The sequence below is a fragment of the Heliangelus exortis genome, chromosome Z, assembly GCF_036169615.1.
Source record: "Heliangelus exortis chromosome Z, bHelExo1.hap1, whole genome shotgun sequence".
NCBI classification, from domain to species: domain Eukaryota; kingdom Metazoa; phylum Chordata; class Aves; order Apodiformes; family Trochilidae; genus Heliangelus; species Heliangelus exortis.
Genome location: NC_092454.1, coordinates 30,710,818 through 30,731,077, shown reverse-complemented (window position 1 = coordinate 30,731,077; position 20,260 = coordinate 30,710,818). Strand labels below are relative to the sequence as shown.

Here is a 20,260-nt window from a genome sequence, read left to right as displayed (position 1 = left end):
AAAAACACCACATTATGCATTTTCACCCTTCCTGCCTGTTTTGACTATAGAAAAAAACATACTGTATTTGAAAGAAATCACATAAACTGAAAGTGCAACTTAAGGGTGGTTGAAAGATATCAACAGATCAAATATTAAAAAAAGCTTGCATTGTCTTTAGGAATATTTCTTGTTCTGCTTATAAAACTTAAATTATGCTTTTTTAACAACATTCTCTATGCAGGTGAAGTTATCAAATTCTTACTCTATTCCTGTGAGCACTGAGCAGTCTGTGCAATAGTAAAAAGTCTAAATTGAATCTCCTATGATCTAACATGGTGCCTTGATGCATGGTTCATTCCCTTCTGTATCAGCCTCATTACATTAAGCAGGAAACAATCTGTGCATCAAAACACAAATTCAATACAAAGGTCATAATATGACCTTTTTTTTCAAGTTTAGCATATCTTACCAGTCCATAGGCTGTAATTCTTTCATGTTCCTGTGTTACATCAGCTACATAGGCAAATATTACAGAAAAAGTAACAGAAAAGATTCCAGATACCGAAATCATAGCGAAGTACCACCTAATGATTTAAAAGCAACAATTAGAAAGTTTAAAGTAAGACCCCTTTTCTCACTAATTTTCTTACTAAGCAAGTTTGGTTTTCATCTTTGAGAAGTGTCTTCAAAACTACCACAGACCTTGACTGAAGATGAAACATTGTTAAGTATTGGATAACAGCATTTTAATTTGTATAGTCTACTGCTTACTTTACCTCAGCCTAAATGAAGAAGTGGCCCTTTCAGGTCACAGTAACTTTATACATTTTCACATCAAAGCTGAACCAAGTTCTCAAAATGGAACCACCTTATAACTCAACCTCTCCACCAGTGAAGGAAAGAACTACCATATATAATGTTTTGGAATCTGAATTCTGAGTGCACTTGGGTACAAAGAATTCTCTTTGTAATCCTCCCAAGTTTCACAATGAATGTAAATGAAACTGAAACCAAGTCAATTCTACTCAGTTAAGACTTCAAAGTTACTTAAATCAAAAAGTTAGGAAATCTAGTCTGCAGCAGTTATATTTTTTTGTGGTGAGTATATTCTAAGGTTCATAGCTTTAAAAATGTTTATTACAGCATTGTCAATACTCAGCAGAAAAAAAAAATAACAGCTGAGCTTAAAATTGGGCTAGACACGGCTACCAAACCATTTCAATTACTGTTCCGCTTGTGTGAATACAGTAATTATATCACATTCCATATTTTCTAGTTTTGCAATAGTTTTAACACCTGTTAAACAAAAAAGGTCCACAATAATGCAAATATGCCTTGAAACTGGGTCTCTTTCAGTCTACCACCTCCCCAAACTGCTTCTGATTCAATTTCTGCTTTACAGACAAACTCACTACTGCAGTCTGTATCACTTACCATGGATTTATTCTCATTAATGGAATTGGAGCACAAGTGAAGAAAACTGTAAGAAGAAGAAAAGACCTTCTTCCCCATGCATCTGACAGAGCACCTACTAATGGAGCACTGAGAAAGGACAAAAAACCCTGTGATAGAAGACAAACAATTAATATATCCATATTTAATTTCCAAATTCCATATTGTACACAATATTAAAAAGGACTAAAACTGCAATTCTACTTGAACTTAAACACAAAGTTGTAGAGAACTGAAACTATACAGTTTTTTACAGTCTACTTGTCTGTGATTCTGATGTCTTACATTTCAAATCAATTAAAACTGAGCACAATAAAAAAAGAGGCATTTCAATTTTTCAATTTCAATTTGATCCAATGAAGAAGTACCACAGACTGCAAAAGCTTCTCCAAAATGTACAATGTAGTTACACAAGGGACATCTTAATAGCCTCTATCATGAAACTTAGTGGTAGATCCCAAACACAAATTTCCATCTACTTTGGACTGTCCTAAGGAAGATTTTAGAGTAAACTGACTGTTATCTGAAACAAAGTAACACTTACTGCTTTACAGAAACATACGGTATTATACTACATATTTATCATGTACAGGGCATTTTTACATTGCAAGACCTATGAGGAACATTTGAGCAAGGCTGACAGCTTGGGACAGTAGAGCACCACAATGATATTCTAGTGACAAAAACCAGACTTACAGGTTTAGTTGAAATTAACATATTTGCTCCTTAGAGTCAGATTTCAGCAGAGTATGAACTAACACCTTGTGCTGTCACGCAAAACGTCTTCTGATATTTCATAAACAACATTTTAAAGAAAATGTTGAACACTGAAGTGCAAGTCTAGTCTACGGTCCCCTGTTTATTACACCCCTTAAAGCCATATACATATTTAGACCATGATATTAATGTACGTTTCTACACATAGGCTCTATAGAAAATAGAGAACCCTCCATTCAAATCTGGTACTCACAGTTACACTGTACTGTCAATGAGCACAGTTGAAAGAAAACACGAAGAGGAACATGACCTTTGTTTTTCTAAGAGAAGAGCTTAAAGTTCCTCTTCAGTAGGAGACATCCAGATATCCCTAGAGGATAGTGTTTCACCAGTACAACATGAAAGATAACAGCAAATCTATCCCTAAAGATGGAATGTTCTTCCAGCTAAAAACGCTTAGTCATAAATGACAAGAAGTGCTTTGAAATCTCACAGTAAGAGAGCAAAGAAAAGACTTTCAAGTTCTAGTTATGCTAGACAAATTTCGCAAGCCTTTTTTGTGGCCACAATCCAGCATGATCACTGTGTGACTGCAGTGGTATTAGTAAGCTGCAAGCTGTCCTGAATACCTTCACAGAATGCACAAAAAATAGGCAGGGGGGAAAAAAAAGCGAAAAATAAGCAAAAAACACTGATAAAAATTAGCTTTTATACCACATCTTGGACAAAAGCAGATTGTTTAAGTGCTTCATTTTTTATTTTAATTGTATCATCATGGCTGCATTAATCTGCTCTTGATATAATCTAACACTATCTTATGTCCATTCTCAGAAGGATCCTTATCAAGATTACAGTAGCTACAACTGGTGCTCATTCAAATGAAAGGTACATAAACTGAGAAATATTCAACTTCTTTCAAGATCCTACCACTTAGCAATAAATCATGAACTGAGCCCCAAGAACACAACCATTACAATGAAGAAAGCTTAGAAAATTAACTACATTCTCAGTGTTCCATATGTTCTTTCAAAAAAATCTTACCTTAACACCTTGAATAAGACCATTCATTAAAAATGTATGGTGGGAAAATGTTTCATGTAAGACCTGACAGGGAAAAAAAAAAAAAATATTTGAATCAGGAGAGACAGGCAAAGTTGATTCACAGTTTAAATTTGATTCATAAAACAGGATCACTCTGCTGGGACATGTTAAGAAAGTGTCTTATCCCACAATTACACTCTTATTTCTCTTCACAATAACATATTCTAAAGGTTTAATATCAATTTATTGGCATAAATTCCTCTGTACTGCTGAGATGGTTTGGACTGGGGTATGTTGCTCAGAAAGGGGGTCACCATAGTCAAAAAACATTACCATGTGGTACAAAGCACAGAATTTTTTGAGATAAATAATTCCTTCAATTAGGTGACTCAATTATCGTTACTAATTAGGAGAAAAAATGTTATTCATCTAACTTGGTCAAAAGAAAAATGGTTCTATATTTACTGTGCCCAAACGCACTGTGGAAAGTGTTTCTAAGAAATTGCAGATATTAAAGTTATGTCTGAGTGTTTCATGCATCCTCTAAGTATAGCTATGAATTCATTTAAGGTGCTTTACCAGCAGTGTCAATTCAAGGACAAGCATGTTAATCTGTCCTAAACAGATTTACCATAAATACGCAAGAGTTAAAGGGCCTCACAAGGTGCTATTGCATCAATTTAAAAAGTTACTGCAGTGATCAAAGCATGTACACAGATACACTTCAAATTCATTTTCTGCCTTTACTGGTACATAAGCAACTACAAAAATTATTTATAAGTACATTGAGAAAGGCGTGAAGAAACACAATACTTTAGTGTCACTGAAAAATATCAGCATAATTTTCAACGATGACTTGAGATTCCCAAAGCACAGGTTTATTAAAGGTGTTTTTTCCCATGTTAACAAGCAGACAGACAATTCTGCCCCTTTTTCCTTCCAGTCGCATCTTCTGCTTAGATTTTGAGAACAATTTTGCTTCAGTTTTACCATTAATCTTATGATATGGATGAAGGGAAAAAAAATCACGATTCAAATCAGAGCTATAGAAAGCAGATGTCTTTCAAGCAGAAAAAAAACCCAGGATAATTAATTAACTTTTCTGTGGAACGTTTTCCAGTACTCCTGAGAGGCAACCACTTCTGGTAAAGGTTGACATTTAATTTCTGCTACTTTATAGATAAGAAGAATGCAAGTTGACAAACTGGTAAAGGGAACTGCATTACTCAGGTTCTACCAACAGAAATACTTACGTATTCAAAAAAGAATTATATTGAAGATAGAATATATCATTAAGTGATTAATATTCCTTACAATAATGTATTAATATTGGCTTACATTTCTATAAACAAGAGTAATGAGTTACATAATCTGCAAACAAAACAGCCTTTTTAAAATGTGCTTTATAAACATTTATAAATTTTTTCCGAGTATCACGTCATGTAAAAAACACTACACCTTTGCAGACAGATACAAAAGAAGTACACTAAAAATTAAAATTTAAATAACACAAGCTATCACAGAATACACACAATATACTATAATTGTACACAACACAACACTTCTATATGATTACACGCTGACAATGCCCTGGAGAACCACAGCATAACTACAAAAAACTTGAGCAATCATGAGCTTTGGTAAGCAGGCCAAACATATCAATTTCTGCCCTTCCTATTGGAAAAACTTACCTCAGCAAAAGTGGGTGGCTGGTAGTTCAAAGGCTGAACTTTGCTTAAAAAGCTTTACATGATTTTTGGTACTGGTAGGTTGATCAGCTGACAAAGGTAAGTTACACAACTACATCGGCAAGATAAAGTATCAAAACAGATTTGAAATAATTTAATTCAAACAGCAGCTTTTCAGTGTGTGCAAAACTGATTACAAATGAAGATGATCACTCCCAAGAACAAAGAAGTAATTTAAACCAGTGTAAAGTAAGTGACACTATTTTATGTAACTCGGTGCTTTAAATGAAATTTTGAAGCCAATGCAACACCCCTGTCAGTGTTCAAGACCATATTAAGAGACAAATAAAACATTCAATACACAAGACATTCAAGATCGTAACGACACTGAAGTTTGGGGAAGGAAAATAAGGTCTTTCAATCCCACAAGGCCTTGCTCATCATGTATTCAAAGTGCTCTCAGATATTACCTGATGAAAAACTGGACTAACAGACTTTTGGTGACTTCTCTCAGGAAGGCCTGATTTCAATGAATAAGACCAAGATCTTCAGATGAAAGGCTTCATAACCTATTACCAAACACTCGAATTATCCACATCTGGAAAATAACTGCATTCCAGAACAGATTAAACACTTTTAAGATCTATTTCTTAAACTGAAGTATTCCTTACACTTCACTTCAAGTTACATGTTGGCAAAACAGCCAGTTCCCAGTAGCATACAGAGTTTACTAGGGGATGCATAGTTAGTAAGTTGTTGTGTTGAAAAATGAATTAAGCCATGAAGTCTTAAAAAAGCTAGAATTCCCAGAGACACATTTCATCAATAGACTAAACCGATGTTACTCTAATGGGCAAATAAAAATTAGAAGTAGTACAGCATTTTGCTGATTTATTTTATCTTTTAAGCTTTCAGACATCCAGACCTCAGCTGCTGTATACGGCAGTGCTGAATCCTAAGATTCCTGGAATTCAGTTAATGAGGTAAGTAGGAAGTGTAAACCAAATTAAAAACCTGATCCCTAAAAATTAGTAAATCAACTTCTGTCATTACTACCAAGACAACAGCTGACCAGTGATACTTACTGTTAGCATCGGAGTTGTCAAGAGCCCCCAGGCAAAAAATTCTAGAAATATCACCACCACCGCATGGTATATGCTTGGTCGACCACCCGCTTGTTGCTAAAAAACAAAACCAAATTCAGTGGTTGTACACATCCGATTCATTACATGTGAAAAGGTATCTTACAAACATATTTTGAGCATAACCTTTCAAAAGTCAGCTTTCAAGATGACTTGCCACCGAGCCCCTGGGAAAAATAGTAAGCTAAACAAGGGTGGAGAAAGTTATTACAAAACAACTCAAGATCTCCAGGGAATCTGAGAAAATTTGTTCTCTAAAACTCTTGCTGACTGAAGAGAACTATTTTCCCCATTCCTGACACTGCTCTGTACTGGTTTCACTTCCAGTGTGACTGTAGGCTTCCTCCCCTTGAACACTATTTACAGCCTTTCTAAAACAGTGTGACAAATGGTATGATACCCCAAGTCACATCCACCAGTGGCAACAAAACAGATTTGCACTATGAAGCTGCATTATGATCACACAGCTGTTAAAACAAAACTATGGCAATGTAAATAATAAGAAAAAATTATCTAGATTTTTTAATTCAAAAAATAACCTGGAAAAGTAGAATTGAAATCTTGAAAGTTGCATGCACCTATCAAAATTATGTCAAAATTCCACATCAGTAATACTAGTAAGTAGACAGTAATCTATTACCCACTTAGACTGCAGATGATGATTTTAGAGTCCTAAATATCTTTACTAAAATCATGCAAACAGGAAATTTCACTGACACTCTCAAATGGACCAGTGCAGATAATTACTTCTGGCTGATGATCTTTGCTGTATGTCCTAACAACTCTCATCACAAAAGCTTTCAATTTTTAATCAAGTTTCAATGTTTTAATCAAGTATTTCTTATTCTCAAGAAAATAAAATAGCTTGTGACTGATCACATACATAGCCTGGACCACTGATAAAAAAGAAACAAAAACTCTTGATGCATTTTGAAATCAAAGAGCTTCCTTAAAACACTTCCCACTTGCTTTTATGGTGAAACAACTTCTCAAGTCTGGCTCACTTCTCTATTAAGAAAATACCTTGCTTTAAAAGAAAGCAAGAGCATGCAATCTACATAAAGAATGAACTTGAGACACACATTCAAAAAATGGTTATACAGTAGAAGTAAATTAGGCTTCTTGAACTAGACAACATGAAGACAACCTACTGAATATCCTTTATAGTAAAGAAATTTAAATAGAATTTCAGAAATGGTGCAGATGCTGTCAACATAAAAGTTGCTTTCATCATCCTCTGCTTCTAAATCGTCGAGTGTTAATGTTAAAAATTAAGTGTCTTCAGTTATGTCTTAAAATCTCTTATGGGCTTATTTTTTATCCACATAGTTCATCTTCATATGAAAGGCCAGAGTGTAGGTTGAGAAACTATGTATGAAAATTACAATTGCTTCCAAATGCAGCTGCTGGTAAAGCTATTATACTTGCATAATCAGCCATGTGCAAAACATTACATAATCTGAAACACTTAACAATAGAAACTTAAGGCCATCATTTTAAAATTTTAAATCCTAAAAGTTCTAACAAAATCATAGAAAAATTTGGGTCAGAAGGGACCTCTTAAGGTCATCTAGTCCAACCCCCCTGCAGTAAGCGGGGACACCCTCAACTAGGTCAGGTTGTTCAGAGCCTCATCAAGCCTCACCTTGACTATCTCCAGGGGTGCAGCCTCAACTACCTCCCCAGGCAACCTGTTCCATTTTTCTAGCATCCTCATGGTAAAGAACTTTTTCCTAACCTCCAATATAAATATGCCCTTTTCTAATGTAAAACCATTGCCCCTCATCCTATCACCACATGTCCTTGCAAACAGTCCCTCTCCAGCCTTCCTGTAGGCCCCCTTCAGATACTGGAAGGTCTCCCCAGAACCTTCTTTTCTCCATGCTGAACAACCTTCAGACTGTCTTTGTAGGAGAGGTGTTTCAGGTGGCCCCTGATCATTTTTGTTTCTCAACCCATTCCATCAGATCCATGTCCTTCCTGCATTGAGGGCTCGAGAGCTGGATGCAATACTCCAGGTGAGGTCTTCCAAGAGCAAAGTGGCAGAATCATCTATCTCAGTCTCCTTTCCACACTTCTTTGGATGAAGCCCAGGATGTGATTGGCCTTCTGAGCTGCAGGCATACACTATTGGCTCATGTCCAGCTTTTCATCCACCAGCACCCACAGGTTCTTTTCTGCAGGGCTGATTTCTAAAACTTCATCGCCCAGCCTGTACTGATAGTGTGGATTGTTCCGATCCAGGTGCAGGATGCTGCACTTGGTCTTGTTGAACCTCATAGAGGCCCACCTGGACTCACCTCCCCAGACTGTCCAGGACCTTCTGGATGACATTCTGTCCGTCTGCCTTATCAACAGCAACACTCAGCTTTGTATCATCTGCAAACCTGCTGATGGTGTAATCTATCCCCCTGTCTGTATCATTGATAAAAATATGAAAGAGTAAAGGTCCCAGTACAGAACCCTGAGAGACACCATTTGTCATTGGTCTCCATCTGAAGTTGGAGACATTGAGCACTGCCCTCTGGATGTGACCATCCAGCCAATTACTTATCCATTGAACAGTCCACCCATAAAATCCGTATCTCTCCAACTTGCTGAATAGGATATTGTGAGGGACTGTGCATTGCAGAAGTCCACATAGATCATATCCATAGGTCATCCCTCGTCCACTTAAGGTAGTTACCCTGTCACAGAAAGCCACTAGGTTTGTCAGACACAATTTACCCCTAGTAAATCCGTGCTGGCTGTCTTGGATCACCTTCCTGTCCTCCATGTGCTTTATCAGACCTCCTAGAAGCATCTGCTCCAGGATCTTCCCAAGCACAAAGGTGAGGCTGACAAGTTGGTCGTTCCCATGGTCCTTGTTACCAGCTTTTTTTAAAATGGGTGTAATGTGTGCCTTCTTCCATGCACCAGGGACTTCACCTGTATGCCACGACTTTTTAAATATCATGGAGAGTGGCTTGGTGAATACATCAACCAATTCTCCCAGGACCCAGGGATGCATCTCATCAGGTCCCACAGACATATATGCTCAGGTTCCTCAGGTGGTCACAAACCTTCATAAACCTTCACAAACCTTCACAAACATCTTCATATACAGTGGGAAAGACTTCGCTGCTGGGGTCCTCAACTTGTGATTTTTTAACTTGGGAGGTGCTAGGACAGAGGTTGCCCTTAAAGACCAAGGCAAAAAGTTGTTGAAAACCTCAGGATTCTCACTGTCTGGTGTTACTAGTTCATCAGACTTGGCCTTCAGAGGGGATTATGTTTTCTTTAACCTTCCTTTTTTCATTGACTTACCTATAGAATCCTTTCTTGTTATTATTCACATCCCTTGCCCAGCTCCAGCTGTGCCCTGGCCTCCTTGATCTCATCCCTACACAATCAGGGAGCAACTCTATACTCTTCCCAAGACACCTGTCTCTGCTTGAACTGCCTGTGCCCTCTTGCCTTCCGTTGTTTGTCCAGTTCTACCATTTAGACTCTTTTTATGATTCTTTTTACCCATACCCACTCCTAAAAACATTTTTTTTCTTCTGTGTTTATTGGGGACAGAATAAACACAAAAATTACTTGAAGACAACAGGGAGAACTATTAACGTGCAATACAAATTTTATTTCTTTTAAGCAGAACATAGCTGTTGAACCCTTGAGAAGACATCAAGATCATAAATCTAGCTGGCAAGGAACTGCTTACATAAAAGGGACAAAAAAATAAAAAGAATGTGGTATTAGTAGGATTGGCCTATTTTTTGAAGCAGAGCGAGTACAATTAATCCTAAAATACACAGCAGGACACAATTTTATAGCCATCCCAGACCTTCAGAGCAAAGCTAGAATTGACACTAGTTCTTTTTCACAGAACTTTCAGATAACTGTTTATACGTTAATTCAAATCTGTAATTTAACAATTAAAGTTGTTCAAATGGCTGTCCAGGCATCTTAATATTCAATGTAAAAGATGCTTCACTGTTTTGTTTCTCTTAAGATAGGTGCTTATTTCTGAACAAAACCACATCTCACTGTTTAAATCTTGAAGTCTTCCAGAACCCCTTTTCAAACTTCATGTATTTTGATAAGGGCCACAGAGTACTGATAGGCAGACTAAGAAAAACACTCAACTGGATAAATACTTTCCTTCTGTGAAGGCAAAGCAGCAGAGCACATTGCCTACAGACCTGGACACACATTCTCAGTCAACACAACCTGCTCAGGCCCCACAGTTGATTCTACCCTCTGAATGAAGAGATCTCCCTGAAGAATCTTTCCCATAATCCTGTTATCTCCCTGGCAGATAACCAAATTCATGGTGAACCTCTGAACAACCACAGGAATTTGCCTTTCTCCTCCTACACAGCCCTCCAGGAAATTTTTTCCCACCACACAGCAGGGTCTCTGGAGAGCCTGCTGGTGTTCTACTTCCTGTGAAGAGATGACTTTGCAAACAGCGGTCTCTGTCCTTCTATACTATATAAATCAACATTCAAAAATGTTAGCATGAAAAGTTTTCTTATTTTCTTTTTTTAAAACTGTCTACAGAAACATTCTGCAAAAATTAACTGCTACAAGTACTTCTTTTTTGCAAAACGACCTCCACTACATGTCAACCCCCATGTTTTCAAGAAAACTAAGAACTGAACTAAGAGAACTCGTAAAAGATTTTAAGAAACATGCTCTCATAAATAAATCATTCAGACCTTAAAGTTCACACCAAATTATAAAGTACCCTCTTTCACATTTACCTTCACTGCAATATTCTTAGTTTCCCAATTCAAATTCTACCATTTCTAATGCAAACTTTTTCTGGTATTCTTCACTACATCACTATTTAATCTGTTTAGCTTACTCTAGCACAAATACTATTGTAGCAATCCATCTCACTACATTATGGGTGCTCTTTTCTGCACACATTATCCAGATAGTTCTCCAGGCATACTGCATGGTTACCTCTTTCTACTACCTGCTGCCTTTAATTTTCAAAAAGAACTATTAAGAAAAAACCTTGATTCCAATCGTTCTCTGAAAATGCCCTATTTGTTGGAATCGGCATGAATTCAATGAACTGTAACAAGAATCCTAAAGACCCTCGTAACTGCCTCTGTCACATGAAGAAATCACCAAGTGATTATGTGTACAAACCCCAGTCTAAGGCTTGTAGCTTGCATGCACTGCAAAAAGGTTGATGAAGTGTTCTATAAGCAGCTGGGTAAGGTTTGAGATTTGCTTCCCCTTGTTCTTGCGGGAGACTTCAACTTATCAGATGTCTGCTGGAAATAGAATACCGCAGACAGGAAGCAGTCCTGGAGATTCTTGGAGTGTGTGGAAGATAACTTCCTAACAGAGCTGGTGACTGAGCCAACTAAGGAAAGCTCACTGCTAGATCTGCTGTTTGGGAACAGAGACAAACTAGAGGGAGATGTAAAGGCTGGTGGTCAACTTGGACAAAGTGACCATGAGGTGGCTGAGTTTTCAGTTCCTAGGGAAGTAAGAAGGGAGGTCATAGAACTTCCTCCCTGAATTCTGGAGGGCAGACTTTGGTAAGTTTAGGAGATTGCTTGGTGGTATCCCCTGCGATACAGTCTTCAAGGATGAGGGAGTTCAGGAAAGCTGGACAATCCTCAAGAGGGAAATTCTTAAGGCACAGGAACAAACTGTACCTGTGCATCTTTTAAAACAAGGCAGCAGGGTACAAGACCAACCTGGCTGAACAAGGAGCTTTGGGCAGAACTCAATAAAAAAAGAAAGTCTATCAGCTATGGAAGAAAAGGCAGGTAACTTGGTAAGATTACAAAGTAGCTGCAAAGATATGTAGGAAGAAAATTAGAGAGGCCAAAGCTCAGCTTGAATTAAATCTGACTAGTGTCATTAAAGGTAATATATAGAGTTTGTGTAAATACATAAATAGCATACATAAATAGTAAAAGAAGAGCTAGGGAGAATCTCCTCCCTCTACTTGACCTTGGAGGGAAACTTGTGACCAAGGACAAGGAAAAGGCTAAACTGCTGACTGCTCACTTCACCTCAGTCTTTGTCACTTCCAATTGCACACTGAGCGTACAGCTCCCTGAATTAGAAGACCAAGATGGGGATCAGAATGAAGCCCCCATAGTCCAGGAGGAAATGGTCAGTGCCCTGGTGTACTGTATAGATGTGCAGAAGCCTATAGGACTGAATGGGATCCACCCAAGGGTACTAAAGGAGCTGGCAGAAGTGCTCATCATACCACTCTCCATTATTTATTAACAGTCCTGGAAAACTGGGTAGGCCCCTGTAGATTGGAAACTAGCAAATGTAACACCTATCTACAAGAAGGGCTGAAAGGATAATCTGGGGAACTATAGACCTGTTATTTTGATCTCAGTGCCTGGAAAGGTTATGGAGGTGGTCATCTTGAGTATCATCACATGGTACATACAAGACAATCAGGTGATCAGGCCCAGTCAGTATGGGTTTACAAAAAGTAGGTCCTGTCTGACTAACCTGATCTCCTTCTGATGACTCACCTAGTGAATGAGGGTAGAACTGTGGACATTGTCTATCCGGACTTTAGTAAAGCTTTTGACACTGTCTCTCACAGCATTCTTCTTCAGAAACTTACGGCACTTGGCTTGGATAACTATACCCTGCATTGGATAAAAAATTGGCTGGATGGTTGGGCTGAAAGAGTGGTAGTGAATGGAACTAAATCTGACTGGTGACCATTGTGGTGTCCCCCAGGGTTCAGTGCTGGGGCCTCTTCTCTTTAGTATCTTCATTAATGATCTGAAGGAGGGGATTGAGTGTACCCTCAGTAAATTTGTAGATGACACCAAACTGGGTGGCTGTGTGGATCTGCTGGAGTGTGGGGAAGCCTTACAGAGAGCCTTAGACAGGTTGGACCAGTGGGCCAAGGGTTAATTGAATGAGGTTTAATAAGGCCAAGTGCCAGGTCTTGCACCTGGGTCATAACAACCCCATGGTAAGCTGCAGACCTGGGCAAGCGTGGTTAGAGAGCTGTAAATTGGAAAGGGACCTGGGGGTATAGGTTGACAGCCAACTTAATATGAGTCAGCAGTGTCCTCAGGTGGCCAAGGCGGCCAATGGCATCCTGGCTTGTGTTAGGAACACTGTGGCCAGCAGGAATAGGGAGGTGGTCGTCCCTCTGTACTCAGCTGTGGTGAGGCCACATCTTGAGTATTGTGTTCAGCTCTGGGCACCTCACTGTAAGAGGGACAGAGAAGCGCTGGAGTGTGTACAGAGCAGGGCAGTGAGGCTCCTGAAGGGCCTGGAGCACAAGTCCTGTGAGGAGCAGCTGAGGGAGCTGGGGGTGTTTTGTCTGGAGAAGAGGAGGCTCAGGGGAGACCTTATCACTCTCTTCAACTACCTCACGGGAGGTTTGGAGTGAGGAGGGAAACAGCCTCTGCTCCTTAGAGAACTGTGATAGGACCAGAGGAAATGGATGGAAGCTGTGCCAGGGGAGGGTTAGACTGGACGTTAGGAAACATTTTTTCAGAGAGGGTTGTCAGGCATTGGAATGGCTTGCCCAGGACAGTGGTGAAGTTACCATCCCTGGGAGTATTTAAAAGGCATTTGGACCTGGTCCTTAAGGACATGGTTTAGTAATCAGATTATGGTGTTGGTCAAAGGCTGAACTGGATGATCTTGGAGGTCTCTTTGAACCTAAAACATTCTGTGAGTCTGTGATTCTATGTCTGGAGTATCAGAACCACAAATGTTCAAAATGGAAAAGCTTGAAGATTTTGTAAAGATAAAGTATGCCTTTAAAAACTCCTGGAGTTCTAGAACTTCTATGGGTCATGTTAATAAAGCTTCTGAAAATTCAAGTAAACATACTCAAAGACCCTGAGCAAATGTTCTTACAGTAAGCAGAAAAGGGTGCAAACTCATCACAGGAATTAAGGCTAAAGCAGCCCAAACACACACATCAAAGAACAGTAAAAAAAAAAAAAAACAAACCAAAAAAACACAAAAACAAAAACAAAAGCCAAAACAACCAATAACCTATTTCCATAGCATAGGGAAGTTACCAGATGAGTGCCAGTGCTCTATTTTAGGGCATACAGAGTTCAACACAATCATAACTGATCTGTGAGGGTGGAAGCAGTGGCAAAGTTCACTGATGAGAAAATGCAAATCACAGCAGAACAGGACAATGGTGAAGACCATCAGAAGATGATAGAATTAGTGAAACAAATTAAACTGCAGATAAACATTAATCTAAAACAAATTTAACCAATTCAAGTATAAAAAACCAATTTTAGTTTAATCTATAGGATGACTACTAGTCAGGAATGTCATCCTGGAGAAAACAGTTCCATGAAAGACACTGGCTTAGCATTTAGAAGTGCTTTACGTAAGTGTATTCAAAGATACACCCTGTTAGGAAATATTTCTATTACATTAATGGATAAACATGTGATGTGCCTGCTCAGCTAGCCCTCTGCTTCTGGTGTTCTAACCATTTTTATTAGATCTATGTAAATATTCTCTGTCTTATCCCATGACTGCTTGGTTTTTTTCATAAGCTTTAAGCAACAAATATCATTGAAGAGTCTGTTTACAGAAGCACAAGTGAAAGAGATCCACAAAAGAACCAAGAATATTGCCAAAGGCATAGAGGAATGCTGAAGTAGGCTTCTTCAAGAAGCAGTCAAAAATCTGCAGAAACATACAATTGGGATATATTGAACTGCAAGTGTCATGAAGGATGTGAAAACAATTGTTAGTGCATTCTTATACTAAAATGAAAGAAAGTAAAGAGCGTGGGACCAAGAAAGCATTTCACACAATTTACACAGGTTCTAAAATGTCTTGACACATTTTTTTTTTTCTGCTGGGAACGCGTTTCTGCTTAAGTTTAGACTAGGCAAGCTTATAAAGCAGAAAAATTCTAAAGAGCATAAAATACAAAAACACCATTTCTGGTTCTGTTTTTGAGGCTGAGGCTATCAAGGGTATCAAGGTGAATGCATCCAAGAGAACAACCACCCTACAACTTGTCACATTCTGAAAGCTTAGCTTTAGACAGTACTGCACTGTGTAATTAAACTACTTCATACAAAAATAATATATAACCAATATATCATCAAACTGCAAGCTGATTTATCCGTTGCCAAATTTCATTCCTACAATGTAGAAATACGTACAACACAAAGAAATTACTCTAAAAAACATAAATGTCTTAGCTCGTATTATTCTCGAGATAGAAATTCATTCAAGCTCATTGCCCAATGAGCTTGAGTTTGGATCTTCAGTAGTAAAATATCAAGTCTTTTTTATTTACATGATTAAGTTTCTACTGCTTTAGCCTAGCATGATTCTCTTTTTACACAAAACCTTCCCAACTGCTATAACCTGTAGGATCAGTTAACAGCACCCTTAGAACAGCAAAAGCTGTCTCAGCATGAACATAAGAGAGTGACTTCTTTTAAAGACAGCAGTTAATCACTGCTGGCAATGGTTCAGAGTTCTGACTCAGTGTAAATCTAACGTGATGGGAAGATTCAGAAGGACTCTGGAAACCTTGAAAAAGCAACACTGTTTATCTCTAATTATTCAGATTTAACAGAAAAAATCATTTTTGTGTGAAAAGGAATAGAGCTTCATAAAGAATAAACAAGTGAAGAATGTGCTTGCTACTAACAACTCTACTTAAATCCTTCAAGCAAGATATTAAGAAACAAGCTTACTGGACTGAAAGGTATCTCAGTAAAGTCTCCATAAAATTTAATTATGCAGTCTCAGTTTTACCATCCTGTACTTTTCAATGTAATGTTAAAAAGCAAAATGCTAGCAGTAAGAGTAAAAACCTGTAATTCTTTTGATACACTGCTGTGCATTGCTGTGTGGATAAAAGCTAGCAAATTTCCAAGATGTACTTTTAAGCTTCAGAATCCTTTCAACACAGAGGTCTTGGGCTTCACAGTGACTGAGGTATTTTGCAGTGTCCAAGAATATGAAACTAATGTATGATTAATTCTTGAAGAGGTACATAGGTGTGTTTGCTTTTTAGGTAACTTATTTGGGAACTTATCCTATAGGTCACTTCATTTAAACAGTACAGCACTGTATTTTGCAAAAAGTTTCCTTGGCTTTATTTTACTAACAACTGATTGCATATCAATTAAGTATCTGGTAAAAATATTCTGAATGACATGCTGTTTTATACTACCAGTGTTCATAATTCAGATAGAAGAGGACTGCACAACCACTAACAAATTTTCCATGGCACCACTTACTTCAATTTCTGAAGCTCACTGAAACTGGGGTAACTCAACCAATGGAAATTGATATAATTCCAGTGGAATTAATTTAAGCATACTATTGTTCTTATTAGCTTTGAGCTAGTAATTCAATTCATAAGGTTACTTGTTCAGTATTTTATTTTTGTCCTTAATTCAGTAAAGGCAATGCATTCAACAGTTACTTACAGACAAAGCAAAAAGCAGTTTGTTACCCCCGAGCTGGAAGAGTAAGGGAAGAAAGCCTTGCACAACCTGACTAATACTGTTCCACTTCGCCCCACCATCTGATGTGACAAAAGAAATTGGAATAAAAATTAAATTTCCTTCATAGAAAGAGGCAGTTCAGCAAAATTTCATCTCTTTATTTGCTTCTTCATCAGCAGCCATAACACCAAGCTTTCACTTTCAAATGCCACCCAGTGCACCCCCCCCCGTTATAACAGAGATCTCTCCAACTACATCTAAAGCCATGTTCCAGTCTCATATTTTAGTCTGAATAAGCTCTTTTAAGAAAGTCCAGACAGAGTTCTAGCAATATGATAACCTCCCAAGAATCACAAGACCTGTAATAACAAAGTAGGAAACAGACTGTTCAGTCAGGAATTGTGAAGTAGACCCTAGGGTACAACTTGGAGGACAGGGGAATAAAGAACACCACAGAAGCAAATCCTGCTAGCGTTTTGTAAGTTAAGAATTTGTGTCATTCAGAAACTAAATTTTCCAACAGATAAACCAGCAAAGTTTAAGTGCCCAAAAGCACTATTTTAATCCTCAATCCATTTTTACCAAGCATTTCACCTATTAATAGAAAAATAGGCTACTGCCTTTGTCAGTTATGGTTTTCCACTTGAGTTCCACTTGCCCAGTTAAATAAATCTAGTTAACACAACTAGTTAACACTAGTTAACACAACTAGTTAAATAAAAAGTTCTTTGATTATTTAATTTCTCTACCTGTATCTTCTACTTCCTACCCTATTCCTATTTAAATACATTCCTCTGTTTATCCTCTACATAATTACAACATTATTTCTTCACATCATCTGTGATGATAAAGCTGAAAGTTTACATTTCTTAACTAAAAAGTTAATAGGCTTCTGCTAGAGTTACCTTTCAATTCTGACTTCAGACTGGGTTACTGTATTGTATGCATCTAGAATCCTAAATGGGACCTGTCTGTAATCAAGCCCAGAGCACCAAATATATCACCATCAGTTTCACTTTCTGAAGGACTCCAATCTATCTGTAGACATAAACTTTTCTAAAAGATAACTGAAAGACTCGAATACAAAAGTGATTGGCTGCAAGAACTGTAAAGCAGTCACTTGGGATTTAACTTACATGAATAGCTAATTTAAGTAAAAAATTCCACATCTTTTTTACATTCCACATGTTTTTTACATCTTCTCTAGGTTATTCATATATTAAAAGCACAGCAACACATTCATCAGTTTTGAGTAAGGAACAAAGAACCTGCTGGTGTCAAACAAATACTTTCAAGATAATTTTTTACATTCCTAAGCTCTAGTCAGAGTATCATATTGATGCTACCTCATCAATGCTCAGTATAAGACATTACAAGGTCACACCACACTAGTGTAAAGCAGTAAATTATTCTCTCTCCAGCTGATACATGTTCAGATGTTGGCTCCCTGACACAGACTTAACATTATTTTAAAAGTTTTGTGGTAAGCCATGCCTTCAGTATCCCTCATTTTAAAACCAAACAATTCACAAACACTTGAACACAGTCTAACAAAAGTATTAGCAGCTAATAAGTCAGGATGCAAACAAAATTTATGTGATTTCAACTAGCCAAAAGAGATTTATCGTGGCAAGAGATTGCCTAATTTTGTATATGTATCCCTTTAAAAACACCAATGGCAGAATCATCTGTTTTGCTATTTGGTCCCCTGGGTTCCTCTGTTCCCAGCTTACTCTCTGCACTCACTACTAAAGAAAGAAGATGAGTTAAATCACCTCGGCCTGGACCATCCTGCTCGAAAGAAGAAACCTGTCCTCACCTACTGCAGAAAGATGGAAGGTGTGGGATCAGATCTGTTGTCTTTAAGGCTTCTTGCGAAGTCTTGCACGTTTAAAGGGAGAGGCTTAAGCCGCTAGAAAGGCGGTTCTGCTGGGAAATAAAGGTGTGCAACTGCTGCATTTTGAAACAAAAGTTTCCTAGAGATACTCTCAAGTAAGCACATAGACAGCTCCCTTCCAGCTCCTTCTATCTCTACAATGGCATTTTAATGCACACCGAAGTAGGAAAAGACAAAGGTGAAAGACTAAGTTACCTTAAAATTGTAAGGTACTCTACAGTTTCGATTTACCAAAACACACTTCCTGGAACGCCAAAGAAAACCCAATTTTTACTCCCAGTCACCTCGGATTTATAGGTTTCACAATAAAACATTTTTACAGCCACCTGCTTACAGGTGTCGCCTCTGCCCGGGCTAAACTACCACCCAGAGCTGCCGGAGGGGAGGCGGTAAGGGCGGCGACAGGCCCCGGGCCGGGGCAGCCCCAAGTGATGCCAGCCGCGGACAGCAGAAGCCGCTGCACCCCAACCCCAAGAACGCTTCCAGGGCAGAGGCCGTACCCGGAGGACGCTCAGGGAGGCAGCTGCCCCTTCCCAGGAGGTGAGCCGGACGGGCGCTGAGACGCCACGGGCCACCCGGTCCGCATCGCGACGGCACCCCCAGGGCCGGCGGCACCATCGCGCCGCCGGCGGAGGCCCGAGCCCCCCGCCCAACCCTGCACGCACCGCGCCACAGCTGCCGCCCGACTTCCAGGCGCCCCTCTCCACCAGCATGATCCAGCCGGCTCGCCTGGCGCCCCCGACCTCCCCCGGAGGCTGGGGATGGGACTCGAGCTCTATCGCTGCCTCCTTCTCCTCCTCCTCCTCCTCTTTCTCTCCCTCCCGGGCCGGGGCCGGCGGCTGTTCCGGACCAAGGCTCATCTCGCTCCCACCATCCTCCCAGTAGGCCAGGCCGTAGGGCCACTGGAGTCAGACCAAGGTAAGGGCAAAGACAGCCGCGCCGCCTGACCGAGGCCAGCGGCTTCACGTGACGGCGCGGCGCGGCCCGGCCTGGCCTCGCCCGGCCCGGCCCGGCCGGGCCCCGCCCCGCCCCGCCCCTTCGGCCTCCGCCTCCGCGTCGGCGGAACTGGGACTGGGCCGGGGCAGTGTGAGGCGGGTCCGCGGACGGCGGAGGCGTCGCCAGCCGTCCGGCCCATGGCTGTTCGGCGGTCGGCGGAGGCTCTCCGCTTGCCGCCGGGAACGTGTATCATGCTCGAAAATATCGCTGTATTTTGGAAGTTTCAGCTTGACCTGCTGGTCAAATTAAAGGTCAAGAAGGAAATGCACTGTGGTGAGAGCAGGGACTTGTGTCCTGGTAATGGTGTAGGGACACTGCCCAGTTGTGTAGGGATGGGGTTAAGGAAATCAAGGCAAAGCTAAAGCTGAGCTTGACAAGGGTGTGCAAAGAGCAGTAAGAGCTTCTACGAGAGCCTCAGCCAGAAAAAAGGTCAAATAAAGTGCACTCCCCCCTGATGAGCACAACTGTAAACTGGTAACAATGGATGAGAAGAAGGATGAGGTACTGAACAAATTTTTGCTCCCTGTCATTATTAGCAACATGTGTTCCCATACCTCTCAAGTGAATGGACCCCAAGACAGTGAGGGAAGGAGCACAGTCCCTCCCACTGTAAAAGAAACCACCTGAGGAACCTGGACATGCATAAGGATGTTTTAACATGGCCAGTAGTGATAGGAAACCAGGTAATGGTTTTAAACTGAGAGGAGGTAACCTGGAGTCCTCAGCACAGGAAAGACATGTACCTATTGGAGCAAGTCCAAAGGAAGGCTGCAGAAATGATCAGAGGGCTTGGACCTCTCTCCTATGAAGAAAGGCTGAGAGAGTTGGGGTTATTCATCATGGAGAAGGCTAAGCTGACTTGTATCAGTCTTTCATTAGTTAAAGAGGGTT

General features: G+C 39.8%; 1 protein-coding gene across 4 annotated transcripts in view; it reads right to left on the bottom strand.

The window, feature by feature from the left end:
• The window catches only part of MFSD14B (major facilitator superfamily domain containing 14B), a 34,084-nt gene extending 14,756 nt beyond the window's left edge, over positions 1-19,328 (bottom strand). The window contains exons 1-6 of one of the 4 annotated variants that reach the window (XM_071730278.1): positions 19,039-19,173; positions 18,296-18,507; positions 5,966-6,061; positions 3,193-3,255; positions 1,417-1,544; positions 452-566 (exon numbers count right to left, since the gene is read on the bottom strand). In XM_071730278.1, the coding sequence (XP_071586379.1) occupies positions 452-566; positions 1,417-1,544; positions 3,193-3,255; positions 5,966-5,974 (315 nt within the window). In that variant the 5' untranslated portion in view covers positions 5,975-6,061; positions 18,296-18,507; positions 19,039-19,173. Of the gene's footprint in view, positions 1-451; positions 567-1,416; positions 1,545-3,192; positions 3,256-5,965; positions 6,062-18,295; positions 18,508-19,038 lie in introns of all 4 variants that reach the window. The other 3 variants (XM_071730279.1, XM_071730276.1, XM_071730277.1) reach the window with 3 other exon arrangements.
• Positions 19,329-20,260: the final 932 nt, after the last annotated feature.